This window comes from Apus apus, chromosome 6 (assembly GCF_020740795.1).
Source record: "Apus apus isolate bApuApu2 chromosome 6, bApuApu2.pri.cur, whole genome shotgun sequence".
Lineage (NCBI taxonomy): Eukaryota > Metazoa > Chordata > Aves > Apodiformes > Apodidae > Apus > Apus apus.
This window is the reverse complement of record NC_067287.1, coordinates 32571774-32586740: the sequence shown is the minus strand read 5'-3', so window position 1 is coordinate 32586740 and position 14967 is coordinate 32571774. Positions and strand designations below refer to the sequence as shown.

General features: G+C 38.5%; 1 protein-coding gene across 1 annotated transcript in view; it reads right to left on the bottom strand.

Moving 5' to 3' along the window:
* COL5A2 (collagen type V alpha 2 chain) overlaps window positions 1-14967 on the bottom strand; it is a 104085-nt gene that overhangs the window by 42020 nt on the left and 47098 nt on the right. The window contains exons 2-6 of the mRNA XM_051623570.1: window positions 8068-8292; window positions 6577-6590; window positions 4372-4404; window positions 3680-3712; window positions 2964-3017 (exon numbers count right to left, since the gene is read on the bottom strand). Coding sequence (XP_051479530.1) covers window positions 2964-3017; window positions 3680-3712; window positions 4372-4404; window positions 6577-6590; window positions 8068-8292 — 359 coding nt within the window. The remainder of the gene's footprint in view (window positions 1-2963; window positions 3018-3679; window positions 3713-4371; window positions 4405-6576; window positions 6591-8067; window positions 8293-14967) is intronic.

Here is a 14967-nt window from a genome sequence, read left to right as displayed (position 1 = left end):
AAAGCAAAAGCATTGCCTGGTGAAAGGGCTACACTGAGATAGCACTGACAAGAGGATTCCTGAAAACCCAGTGAATGAGCTAATTCTCTTAAATCTCAATCTGTCTTTATGGTCTGAAATTCCTATGAGCAATCTGAGGAAAATCTTTTTGCTACCAGATGTACATGTACACACACTTACTCAGAGAACGGGTTGTGAATAAATGGTATTCTGAAAGAAATGAGAATATTTGTGCATGTTGGATGGAAACAGCAGGTTTTAGGAGTAAACTTTATTATTTAATATTTCTATTATAACCAGAAGTACACACTGCCAAACCCAAGAGTTCATAGTGTACAAAGCAGGAAGATTTTTCTCCTTCTCTTTGTTCTCAAAATAGAAGGAAAACAAAGCTAAGCATTAGATTAAAAAAAATGCAGTTTCCTATAAAGAATTAAGCAAGCTTTTGTACAATTACTGCTTTTCAATATCCAAACCAAGACACCTTAACAAAATGTGATATAACAGAAGGTCTCTCTTCTGTTTCTTTTAAGAAAAGGACCTACTTTTTAGTTACCAAAAATCAACCTGATTCAAGAGCAACACTAATTCCCCTCCATGAAACCCAAAAGTCCCTGTTTGTATTTGCAGGCAGTGACTAACCAGAAATATATAACATATAAAAAAAATGTTTGAGCTTTCTTAAAATAAAATATTGATTAGAAGGTTATTTCTTTTATTTATATACTTTAAAATAGATATATTTTTTCAAATAGGAAAACATTTCTCAGTTTTGCCACAAGATGGCACTATCTAAACACGCGAGTGACTCGTTCGGGCCTATTGCTCCTGCTGCCGCTTAGAGACCTATTGCAGTTTTTGCCTGTAATGGAATGAAAGGAAACGCAGCTCCCGGTAGAACACTCAAACTACTGCCTATTTTAACTGCTACTGCAATTAAAATAGGGTGTCAATCCATTGTGAAACCAAACATATCAATGGGTTTGAGGATGCTCAAGAGTATTTTCTGTCTGCAAAAGATCATTCGTAAACACCTGGAATAGTATCAGGCTCCAGAACTCCCCCTCCCCAGACGCATTTTGCACATACAAACATGCTATTCCCTAGCCGACTGTCTCTCATTGTTACACAAACAAAGAATTGGAAGTAAAAATTACACTAATAGTTCTGAATTCACTTTACATTCAAGGGTCCTACTTTTGTAAAAGGTTCAGTTCCTTCTGCTCACCAGGCAGTAAGAGCCCATCTAAGAGCCAAAAAAAAGAAAAAAAAAAATCCACTTAAAAAAACTAGAGACTTGGAAATGTGCTTAGTGGGGTTGCAATATCACCAGTCAGTAATGTATTTACCCAGACTAATGTTATAAAGGGTGTCTGAACAAGGTTACCTGCTCCATGAGGTATTTTATACAAACCACACACAATGTGCAGAGAGGTTTTCATAATACAAACAGTAGGGTGAGCTAGCATTTGTTTTCACAGAATCACAGAATCACTTGGGTTGGAAAAGACCCTCTAAAGCATGGAGTCCAACCATAAACCTAAAACAGCCAAGTCCACCACTGAACCATGTCCCTGAGCACCACCTCTACACAGCTTTTAAATTCCTCCAGGGATGGTGACTTCACCACTTCCCTGGGCAGCCTGTTCCAGTGCCTGACAACCCTTGCAGTGAAGAAAGTATGAATAAAAAGTTCTGCACTAGCAGTCACTCTGTACCTAAAGCAGTGCTCTTTAGTTTCAGACCTGCACTTTGACATGCACACAGATCACCAGTACTTCTGACTTAACATTTTGAAAGCAGCTGACTGGCTCCTAATCCCTATATCCTAATCCTTGAAAGCAGCATAATAACTTGTGTTATGGGAACTCAGAACTATTTGCAGCCTTTTGGTATTTTAGGTGCTTCTAAGCACCACTCTGTAGAGACATACAAGGGATGCATGGCACAGAATCAGAAATTATGTAGCATCTAATTGATAATACTGCAAAAGAAGAAAGCACTTCAGATGTCTCTATAAACACAGTCAAGATTCCTCTGTGCACCACAAGATTTCATTATTACTCACAGAATTCTTTTCAATATCTTGATATTCATTCATCAGGCAAACATCTTACAAAGATCTAGAGAGCAGCAGAGGCTACACACTTATTCCTCTGCTTTAGAAGAAGTGTCATTACCATCTATGGACAACAGGCACTCACTGCAGGAGTCAGAAAAGAGTTTCAGGTCTATGCCAAAACTCAGTATTGGCTTGTTCTCTCCTAAGGGACAGGAAAATATCCACATAGACATGACAATGATACAACTCCTTAAAATCTTTTTTTTAGCAGCTTCTGCTCTTTGGCCTAACTTTTCCAACAGGAACACGTCGTCTTTGGTATTTTCAGCACTCCCTTTTGGCCTTTCTGTGGTTCTCCACATGCAGACACTGAAATTCCCATATGAAGTCTTTATTTCCACAGACCAATCTTGATTATATTATCCACCAGCATACCAACATATGGAGTCACACATTAACTCCTGCTAACTTCCCAAGCTTTGCCTTTTCTGAAATATTCTGGGTCACCCAGCTCACACTGCTTCTGATGCACAGTAGGAACCAGCAAAAAGTCAGCGAGTCCTTAAACAGGCAAACGTGATGTTCCAGTTCTGCTCTTACTTATTTTTAATTTTTTTTAATCCTGGAGAAAGCTGAAGTTTCAGACACTACTTTGTGTAACTGTTGAGGAAGTATGGCTTTTAGTGGAAATACTGCTAAAGCACTGTCAATTATCTCAAAACATTCAGGCTTCAATCTACCCAGGGAATGGTGAGATAGAAACATTTTTCTGTTTGTTACCTGGTTCTTAGAAAATATGAGGAAAGTTCTGGTAACTCTAGAAGACATGGAGACAGTATAAAACCACCTAACAATCTGAGGTTAGTCCAGTACTTAATTTCTGAGATATTTAGTCACTTACAGGTCTCCCCTTTGGTCCTCGTTCTCCTCGCGGTCCTTGTGAGCCTGGAGGTCCCTAGAAGAAAGATTTGAAATATTAAGTAGCTTTCAAACTAGCAAGCTATTAGTAAAGCTCTGAAAATATGAAATACAATGCATATTTGAAAATTAATTTGTGAGTCTTTCTTTCTCCACATGATCTTAAATGTAACAGCCAGAAATTCAAAATTTTTTCCCAATTTTACACTGCCTGAAGGGAGTAGAACTAGGATGCAGAGACCTAGAAAATGGTCACACCTCTCATGAGCTCCACAGGATAATTTAGCAAAGGTTTTCTGAATGCTGGAGGCTCTTAATGCAGAGAGGTACTGGTTTCAGACCCCTTTACTGCTAGTCCAGAGCTGCTCTCCACTTAGCCACCGCTGGAGAACAACCTTTGCATCATCATCTACTCCTGGTGGATCCCTGCTAGAAAAGCATTCCCAGGCATCAGCCTTGCACAAAAGTCCTCAGGCTTGCACATACTACAAGCACACATCCATTCACTTAGGGCATGGGCTGACCTGAGACCAGTAAAAAATTCCAATACCTTGTTGCCTCCTCAAATGCAGCAGCTTTGCAGACAATACCCACTACAGGCAAGAAGAGCCCTCCTCCACATCCTCCTCATAATACAAAACAGAAGTGGCAGAAAGTGGAAAATGCTGCCATCAGAGAAACAGATCAAAAAATACTCACAGCTGGTCCTGGGCGGCCTCGTATTCCTGAAACCTAAAGAAGGCAATATAAAATACAGTTACCACACAACACTATGGCTATATTTGTCAAGACTACCCTACAGAAAATGAGTTATTGAAAAGTAAATAGCAAGAGCAAAAATTAAAGTACCAGGCAAGTTTTAAGGTTATTTTGGGAAAAAATAAAAATAAAATTTTAAATTCCATTGGTTGTCTCTTTCCAGTCTGGAGTCTTATAAAAAAGCAATATGAGCGAGATCTTGGAAATATCATTGTTACTCAAAAAGAGATTAAAAAAATAAGTTAATTGCAATTATTTTGTTTCAACATATTGATTCTTTTGTTTTCCTTCATGGTAGAAAAGGATAATAGAGTGACAATTTATTTCACCAGTTTTCTCAAGCATCTCTACACTTCCCAGATACTAATTTACCATTATATCTCCACAACATTCTAACTATAAAAATAAATATCCAGACAGATTTAACACAATAAGAATTTTTCTCAAAATGCAATTGCAAGAATTTCTAATGTAATATCTGTGAAACAGCATAATTCAATTCCTTTCATTTCTTGGCTGTTCATTTCTGTTGTATTTGCTCAAGTACTGCAATTCTGCTTTAAACCACTAAAATATATACTTATATAAATATATAGGGTGTGCTGATAAATGAGGAGGAAAAAAGGACTTACAGGTGGCACTATTCCAGGTTCTCCTTTTTGTCCCTGTAGTAAGACAGAAAAACATCAGCTGGCAGGAAACAAGTGGAAGTACAATTAACAGTACCAGTTTCACCAGTATCATTCCTATGACTGTCACCAATGCTAAGACCTATCTAAGGGGAGAAATGATACTAAAGCACCTGCCATACATAATCCATAGTTTGTAATTACTATGGACACTGATTCAATTAAGGCTATAAATTAACAGATTTTCTCTAACTGCACAACATACTGGCAGAGAGAAGAGTGAAACTAAAAAATTACCATATTTAAGTACTAAAAAACATGTAGCTCTGTTATTGGATTATATGATTCATACAAAAGGCAGAGGCCAGAACAGCATTCAGGCCACATTTCTTTGAGGTATTACATTAAAATGCATATCATTAAATCTATGGACATAAAAAACCTGCATGACCACCTGCAGTGTTGGGACAGAGTACAAAATAATATTGCACAGCTTTGGAGGGAAGGACACAGCATTTGCCAATTGACTTGTCTTCAAGCTGATTGTTGACAATGATTACATGGTCCAGAAAACAACTGGGTTTAGATGTATTGGTTGTAACTGTTTTATTAAGGAAAAAGAGGAGTTTGTGAAGATAAAAAACATCCTGCCTTGCTTATTATGTAATAATAAGCTGGTAAGAGTCCATTTATCTCCATAAACTACCTCTGCATAGAGAGCTACTCAGTTATACTAAGTATATACACTTGATCACCTACAAGTTATTTCAGTTAACTCCTGTAGCTGCTTACTATCTTAGAAGCGAATTTATCAGAATGAATTTTAATTTCTCTTGGAAAAAAAGAGGTATTTTTATTTAATTGCATACTATGAGAGATGCTGCCCACAGAGCCATGGCTCTGGGCAGGAACACATCATCCCAGACCAAATGCTGCAGCTGAGCACTCTGGCTCAGGCAGACCCATCTCCTGCAGAGCCTCCAGTTCTAAGGGATCCTTACAAGTACTTAGGCCACAGAGCTGGTGCTTTACATAATGTTGGCTCAAGCAGCTTCAATTATTATCACAGCAAAAGCAGAGAAGGTGCCACAAGTTCTTGTCAGCATGGTTTCATCCATTTAAATACAGCTGAGGAGTATTTTTGTATTTGTGCAATCCTCCAGTGATTTATACCAAACCCCAGTTATTCATGATCAAGGATATTAAATGATTAAATACAACAGCAATTATAAGAAAACCAAAATTATTTAAAAAACACTATCTGAATCACAGAAAGGTGTAAAACATCTTTAAAAACTTGTATTGTCAGTATAACTTTGCATTGGAGATCCTCAGCAATGCTCTGAGGTACCAGCTAGAAGGCAGAGCAGTTTTGGGGCTATGTTTTCCTGGCAAAGGGGTCACTCAGGCTCCTGTAAATACCCCTGACCTCAGGTGTAGCAGCATGGGTGATGGGCTGCAAAAGCAAGGTACCAGCCATGTGTTACACCTCAGGGGTAATGGCTTTAAACTGGAAGAGGGTAGATTTATACTAGATATATTACAAAGAAGTTCTTTACTACGAAGGTGGTGATACACTGGAACAGGTTGCTCAGGGAAGCTGTGGATCACTCATCCCTAGAAGTCTTCCAAGCCAGGTTGGATGGAGCTTGAAGCAACCTGGTCTAGTGGGAGGTGTCCCTGCTGTGGCAGGGGGGTTGGAACCAGTTGAGTTTTAAGGTCCCTTCCAATCCAAACCGGTCTATGATACTGATGTGTCTCCTGCACCAAGTTTTAACAACTCCAGCAGGCATGATTAAAAAGGTGTCGTGCTCCCTACTGCACACTGGGCAGCTAAGCCTCAGCAAAGATAATGTGCTGAAAGTTTTAATGGTTGGCTTTTAACAACTTAGTGGTCCCTTCCCCCATTTTGTGGCACTGCTGGAGGTGAAACAACCAAATTGGAAATTTTTTTTTATGTAGACAGCAGGGATTTTCAGTCAAGAGATTTTCTATAATAAGACCAGCATTTCTGCCTGCATCCCAGCATTTTTTCCATGTGGACAGTAATCTCCCTAGCCACTAAGGAGGACCAGGAAGAAAAAAATGAGTGTTTTTAACGGAGCCTATATCAAATCTCTGTGAGTGAAGTGCTTCAAAGAGATGCAAGTTACTTTTTTATAAGTTGTAATACATCGAAAAAAAAAAAAAAAGTAAAGTAAATCTTACCTTTCTTCCTCTACCTATAACAAAGAACAAAGGAAGAAAAGAGATGTAATTAATGTTTTCACTCTAAGAGACAGAACACAGTAAGAGTTGAGTGAAGGTGTTACAGCTAGAGCCATTCCTGATTCTGGATGCATAGAAGATAGCATATTGCCTACAAAAACCTGGAGAACCTCCCAGGGACACACATACTCAACTCTGAGTCGGGAGGACTCAGACCGGTTTGTAGTGAATAAGAATAAGAAAAGCCACTCTAGGAAAGCAGAATATCCTGTAGGAAATTGTCAGAAGCTGGCCTAATGATTGTCAGTGAAGTCAAAGGAAGTTTTACTTCTGACTTCAATATGGGCAATGTTGATGGAGCCACAACAGTGTTGTTCAAAAGACAGAGATGACTGATTTTTTTTTTTTCCTTTTTCTTGTTTGAAAAGCAGCTGCAATATCATGTGTCTGAATTCAGAGCCATGTAGCCAGGGTCATAGTCACAAAAATCCTCCAGAAGAATATTTTCTTAACACCTTGAGTAACAGCAAGGAATTCTGGAAATGTATCCATACTGCTTCTATATTGGGTGGGTGTACCTTGTTGGTGTTGAGCTAATGCTTCCCACATCACAGCAGGATGCACCATTTATCAATGCTTGCCACATCTTTTTTGTGTAATTGCTCAATTACACAAGTCCCTTATTACATGTTCTTTATAACTATTTTGTTCTACATTAAGCTAATCAACAGCAACTATAGCTCCAGAAGAAATTGCTTTAATTATTATATATAGAATGTAGTTCAAATAATGCAATACACAATATTAATGAGCATTAATTGCAAATCAAGATATATTCTCTTAGGAAAATTGAGGAGGGATTACTTAATCCAAGTCTCTCCAAGAAGAAAAAATGCATTGGAAAATACAATCTTTAAAGTATATCACAGAAAGCATGCAAACATTAAGTTAATAATAAGAATTCATGCTAATTTTCTTATGTCTCACAAAAGGAACATGCATCCATGTTTCCACTTTGGGGAAACACTTTATACTGTTTACATTCTACTGTTTACAGACAGTGTTTACATTTATTCATCTATTGGAGGGGCCAAAATTGAGCATTTTAATAAAACATGCACTTATTATATATATTTAAATATATGTATCTTAATATACTTATCATGTACATGCATCTTAATATATTTATCTTTCAGTTCCAGATGAACCACAAAAAGAAGCCAGAATTCAACCTCCTTGAAATATGAAGATGGAATTCAGATCAACCTTTTAGTTATAAAGCCATTCGAGCTTATATCAGATAAGCAGAAGAAAAGTGTTTCCAGAGCCATCTCAGGTGCAACCCAAGATGGGAAATAACTGCCAAGTATCTACTCTCTTCAGATTTAATCTTTTACCATGGAAATACTACTAGAAATTTCAGGATTATGGGGTTGCTAGTTCTTTGGACTGTCTCTCCTTTTAAAAAAGCAAACTAAAAAGCAATCTTACCAATGGTGGGGTCAAAATCACGTGTTGTGTGGGGACACACAGGACAGCACTCTCCTGGGGGCACCTGCGGGTTCTCACACTCCAGCATGTCTTGACACTGGATTTCATCACAAAGAATAGCTCCGTTGTCACAGACGCAAATTTGACATGGCGAGGGCTTCCAAATATCCCTGTTCAGGTACATCTGTCCATTTTGAGTGCAGGCTATTTCTTCAACATCTTCTCCTGGGATAGGAGAGAGAATATACAGGACCTTTTCCAACTGTGAAATCAGAGGAGAAGGTCTGGACAAGGAAAGAGTACATCTGGAGATGAGAAGTAGCATCACATACACGAAGAAAATAGTTCACCAGCATAGCTGAATTTGTTTTTAAGGACTTTTAAAGATCAATCACCTTATTTCTTGACCAGAAAGAAGTACAATAGAGTCATCATGGAGTGCACAATCCCACCAAAGTATCAAATGAACACTGCGTCACAAGTTTTTGGATGTCATTCTGCTCAGGGGGGTACCAGCTCTGCCTTGAGGGACTCCTGCCATGTGCCTGCTCTTTATTACTCTTGTGCACACAGAATTATAGACATCTAACTGAGAAGAACCTGAGAGACTTCTGTATGAAAATGCAATCACTGCCTGCTCCCTGCTGCAGGTACCTTACACAGCCAGACTTATGATAGTGTTGAGCAGACACTGCAGTGTTTGTTGGCAAAAAAAAAAAAATCATCTGTTGGGTTCTTGGTGGTAAGGTATTACCAACATGGAGAAACAAATCTATGCATTTTTATCCTAATTTAAAACAGATGTAAACTGAAAGTCACACAGTAATAAATAGGAACAGATTTGGAATTTCAGTTTCATGCCTTAACTCAAGTCCAGTTACTCCATCAATGTCAAAGCTTGGAGAAATGGAGCAGATGTGTCATTAACTGTTGCCTGCCATCACTAATTTCTGCAGCTTTCTAACAGAAACTGCAATACAGATTTGTAGCAGGTCAGCTCCTCTCTTCAATAGGTTTATCACACCCACTGACAAAATGACTCGAAGGGGTGCTGCAGAAGCTCAGGAGGAAATGTTTTCTGTGTGAAGTAAAGACATCAACCACAACCAAGTGCGCTATACAGTCCATTTATGACACTGTGAGAATAATTTTCCAAACTGCAGACTGTATTTTGGAAAGCACTCTTCTCTCTTCTCCCCTGCGTGCATGACATAAGGCACTGTCTGACATATTTAGCCTTTTCCCCCCAGATGTCTGGCATATGGTCTATGTCTTCCTTAATGTAGCTCCCGCAGAACTCGTTGTGCTGTTCAGAAGAGGAGTAGTTTGCATAAATGAAATTTCTAAGTTACCGAGCCCAAAGTCAGCATTCTGTCATAACTTCAAACAAACCACATAGCAACTGCTTTGGCAAATCAGAGCTGAGCCAGATGGTGACTAGCTGCTGCCTGGGTCCCTCTTGGCAGCTGAGAAGGAGGCAGACAAAAGGCAGGCAGGGAAAGCACATACCAACTTCTGGAAGTGTACTAAGAGGTCTGCCTTCTCATTAGATTGTAGATATGCTGATAATGAAAATCACCAAAACACAAACAACAAACACCACCCCACAAGACTACCACATTTTTAAATTTAAATCTTTTGAGTACATTTGGTATTCTAGATTTCCTTTCTGCTGTGACTACATTACAATGAGAGAGTAACCTGAAAAGCAGCTATTTGAAAGTCAACTCATCCCACAAGCATGTTTTGACATTTTATTCTCAGGCCTGGACTGCAGGCATGTTATCCATCTACAAGCAGACCATGAAAAGCAGCAAAGGAAATTGTTCTACTATTTATTCCCAGGTTTGAGAAGGAGCTTTGGAAATTCTTAATGTGCCAAAAGTATCTGTTGGCCCATTAACCAGTTCCTTTCTTACCAACAAGAGTCTAAGAGTACAAGTCTAACTGGTATTGGACCTGACTAGAGAATCTACAGTGTTGCAAATCAATTTGAGTAGGTGAAAACTAGCTTCAAAGCAGTCTGCAAATACAAAAGTTAAGGTAGAAGAAATACCCTATGACATATTTAAGGACACTTCCATTCACAAAGGACCTTAGTGAAAGAGGATTTCAATGAAAAGCGCAATGAGTACAATACATTATTTTTTTCTGCTACATTCTGACCTGTTGGGAGTACCATTTTGCTTTAAAGAACCATTTGATAAGAAGTCAGTCAGTTATAGCTCATATACTAAATCATCATACTTGGAGACTACACGTGAACATTTTGGAAGTAAAAATCCCATCATGCAGTGGCATACCCAGGCCCAGTTTTGTGACAACACTGAAATTGTAATTACTGGGGAGGGGGAAACCCATCCCAGCCACTAGATGGCTGTCAAAGCCCTTCAGTCATCACGAACAAGTGAAGAAGTTTATGCACGGTCAAGGTGGGCAAGGCACACCCTGCTTTGCCTATTTTGTGCTGAACTTCTTTTTCATTCAAGTAAATTCCACTCAAGCTTAACTCCACGCCTAAACAAGCAAAGAACAGGTCGAGTGTTTTAAAGAACAGCATATGAAACCATTTCAATATTGCATACCTCATTTTGAAAACAATGCCTGGAAATTCACTGCTGCTTGGTTTGCTGTTTAAAGTAATTCCACGTTATTGCACCCTTACTACTGTCGATGACTTCTGGTTTGCATCTTGCATATGAATAAGGAAAATAAGGCTTGGGCATGGAACCAGGTACAGGTAAAGAAGGAAAATGACACCTTAAAAAGAGAAAACTGGGGTGTGGGGGGGGGTGGGGGAGGGGTGGAGGAAGAATACAATGTCTTGTGAAAAAATATTTCAAAAGAAAAGGGTAAGAAGGGGAGAAAAGAAAGACTACTCCACCGTGCAAACAAGAAAGCTTGCTGAAGCTGTTATCCTAAGGTCTTATTTTTCCTTTCCCCAAAAGTTTACTTCCCCAAAGTATACTCTCCTGTTCCCAGTCACTGCTTACAGACAACCTAATATGGAAGCAGCAAACCTTACCTCAGCTGAGGAGATGGCAGGTAGATGATGGAAGGTACATTTCCCAATGCCCCACTTGGGAAAAAGTGTCCTGAGCAAAACTTACAGATATAGAGGGTTTTTGCAGACATTAACAACTTTGGTTCATAGATGAAATGGTAAGGAAAATAAAATTATTTTACTCTAAAGCAGTTCCATTTTATTGCATTTTATCTAGTCCTACTAATGTGATAATCAAAGGAGTCTAAAGGTTGATAGACCTATGGCAGCAGGGAACAGTCTAAGAAAAGCAGAAAAGATGATGACTGGTAATGAAAGCACAGTCTGCCTGTTTTATGCTTTCTTCTACCAAGAAAGACTTCTTGATGCATACTGTAACCAAACTTCTATGCTTTTACATGGTTTAACATAAAAAGACTGGAACAGAGAGGTAAAGGTCATTTAACAAAAAAGGGCTGAAAACAAAATAGCTTGTGAAGGTACCTTCTCATCCTCTCTTTTTCATCCTGGTGCTAGTTTGCAAAAAGTGTAAGGAAATAAAAGATTACATAGATACCGTGTTTTTTTAACTACTTTTTTTTAAATCTAGAATATGAAAAGCTGAGTTGCAGGTTTTGAATTACAAAATTTGATCATGCTGACTCACAAAGCAGAGGTGCAGAAGTAAATCAAAGTGAAAGACTATGTGTGCTAACAACCATTTTTCAGATGTACTGTTGTGCATATGCACCGACTGCCAAGAGAGGGACAAGAGGAGCTTGGTGTTAATAATCTTTGATTGTCAGCCTGTTGCAACAATAATGTAGGGCTTGATCCAGTTCCCATTAAATCAATGGAAAAAAACTCTCATTTACTCCAATAAGAATCAGACTGCCTGTTTTGTTTAGCTTTTGTTAACTTTTTTTGACTGGTAATAAAGCATTATTCGAATTACTGTGCCATGCAAATTACAATGTAAACATCAATTATTTTGAAAATCAGATACTTTTCAGGAGTGCTGCTAAATACAAAACCTATTTTGCATTTGCTGCACAAAAGCAATTCTTGTTAATAATGATTAACACACAGTTTATATAAGTACTTTACAGTACACAAGGATAAACCTGGAATCCCTTATTAATAAAAGACTGAACTGATTCACAATGCACTTAATATTAGATATTTGGCTGTCAAAATAAAATCAATTTTGCATTCAGACATTTCCATTCAGAATTCATCATACAGCTTAATGAAGTTTAGATAACAGCTACAATACAACAATGCACTTAAATCCAAGTAACTTGGCCTTCTCTTGGAAACATTAACCGCTAACAAGGTCTGTACGACAGTCTTAATTCACTAAGGGTCACAATAAATTCATGTTCTCTTGGTGGCTTCAAATCAGTTTAAGTCTTCCTGTCTAGCCAAGAGCAACAAATGACATCCACAGATTCACCCAGAGTATCATGCAGATGAATTATTCATTACAGTACTGTCTAAAAGAATAACTAGCACAGATATTCATTCACCTAAAACAAGATTACTTTCTTAAAGTCTGTGGCTCTGATTTGTTTTATGCAATCTGAAGGTCTGGTTGAACATTTCATTTTGCATTTCCATTATGATTTCCTAAGGAAAAGTTATTTGGCTTACATGATACTACTCGTTGTACTGTGACATCTGTGTCCCCAGATCCATTTTATTCCAGTGGCTGATTTCAGCCAAGTTTGACAGACACCTTGTGAGAAACCAGGTCACTAAGATAACTAATTGTGCTTCTGCAAATTCTGTGAATATACACAGGTAGGAAGAGGGGGAGTTCAGAGTCAGTGCCCCACCAAAGTTCCCTCATATAACAAGTAGGTAATAACAAATCTCTCTCATACTTTTCGGAATGTGCACAAGCATACAGTTTAAAACACAAACCTGTAGGAAACCAAGCTTCATAAGAATTGCTTCTTTGGAAAAGAGGTGCAGAGCTCCTGCTTAAAAAATCCTAGAGGATAATTTGCAAAGTTGACAAGAAATTAGTATTTTTAAAAGCATTCCACAGATTAAAAGATATTGAATGGTCTTAATTCCAAATTAGTTTTCAGTATGATTTTTTGGTCAGTCATCCAGACAAGGAGCTGAAATCTTTTGTGCCTTGTTTCAGAAGCATAAAAGTCCCAGGGTGTTCTAAACGACGTAGATAATTTTTTTAAAACATGTATTTTAGGACTGGAATGTTACAGACACAATGTTTTTTTCCTGCAGAGTCCAAATAACATTACATATGAATAAATACTACTAAGTATCAAGGTGCAAGTCAGCTCCCAAGCAGAGGTTTAATTCACTGCTGGAATTGCTACAGCAGTTAACCAAAGCCTTACTGAAGACCTATACTCTGTGGCTGGCACTAAGGAGAGGGAGTTCACCCTCCTCAACTGAGGAAATCCAACCTCCGAGCTCTAAACAACTGTGCAGAGGCAGAAAGCAACAGCAAAACAATATACCCTGACTTTGGAAAAGAGGTAATCTCCCCAGTAAAGACTCCTCTGAATGAATTTTAAATTAATATCTGAAGTATACAACTCCTTCTTCCCCGTTTCCTTAACTCCCTAAACAATGCTATCCTACATTTGGTTTGGTAGTCCATATTTTCCCAACTAACAGGTTCATGTATTTATGTCTCCATCAGTGAGAAGTAGTTTTACTTGCCTTTTTATGAATAAAGTTCATTTCCAACACAGAACAATCAAGAACAATGTTTCATTACAAGATTGAACACATGCTGGATACAAATGCAAAATATACTGGGATCCCTTCCAGTAAAAAAAGGATTTTTTCTTGCTGGTCCCACAGCACTATCCAGTGTTTATGACACTGTTCAATTCCCTAAGAACATCTGATTATGCTGTATCTGCATATTAACTTCACTGTTCCTGAGCTACTGAACAAGACTCAACCCACCTATACACCCTGTCATGTGTTACAGGAGGGGCAGGGAACTCTGCAGCAGGCACTTTGCTGAAAGATCAGTCAGGCTGGCCCTGTTCTGTTGGTTCCTGCACAATCCAGGTTCTGCATACTTCAAAAGCATTAGTTAAACTAACTCACTAGAGATATCCCATGAATGACGTTGGATGTAAACATGTTTTTACTTTGTTTTTCTCGGTTTTCACAGTGGTTCACAAGCAGGATGGCTGGACAGGTTGCTTGGCGCCTGTTGGAGAACAGGGTGAGGGAGTCTGAAGAGCCTGATCTGCCAGCAGAGCTTATTCAAACGCTCTTTGATGACAGGAAATAAAATCACTTCTAAATGTCTAAGGCTATGCATAGATTGTAATGGGGTGGCATTCAGGGCTTGCCTGAGAAAACACTGTTGCAGATTTCAGCAGTTGAAGTAAATACTTCAAAAGCTGAAGCCTGCAGTGGAGTGCTGGATCTCTGCTGGATCACACATGGCCACAAATGCCCTGCTTGGACTTTTGTCATTCATTGACAAAATGAAGTCAGTTCAGCTATAGCCACCTGTACCAGTTTTCTTCATGATTCAGGGCAGAAAAAGCCTAAAAAGAATGCTGATTGTGGCTAATTATTACGCTTCATTATTTCAAAAGAGACTTCAGGCAACAGAGGTCATTTGTTTTTCTAAGCAAAATGTTGGAGCTCATTTTTTACTCTGGGACGGTATTTTTAAGTGGAATCACTTTCATTTGTATGCAGACAGGCTGGTCCCACCGAAAGAGCAGATTCTTTTGGTGGGGAGGTAACTACAAGAACATGCTGCAAGAGCATTTTGTCAGTGGAAGCAGAGCAGTGCTGCTCAACACTTACAAATTCAGCAGTGCAGCCATTGTGTTAAAATTCAAACAGAATTAAAACTTCAATTAGTACATTTCCAGAAATGTAACTGGCTTCATTCTGGAAGTAAA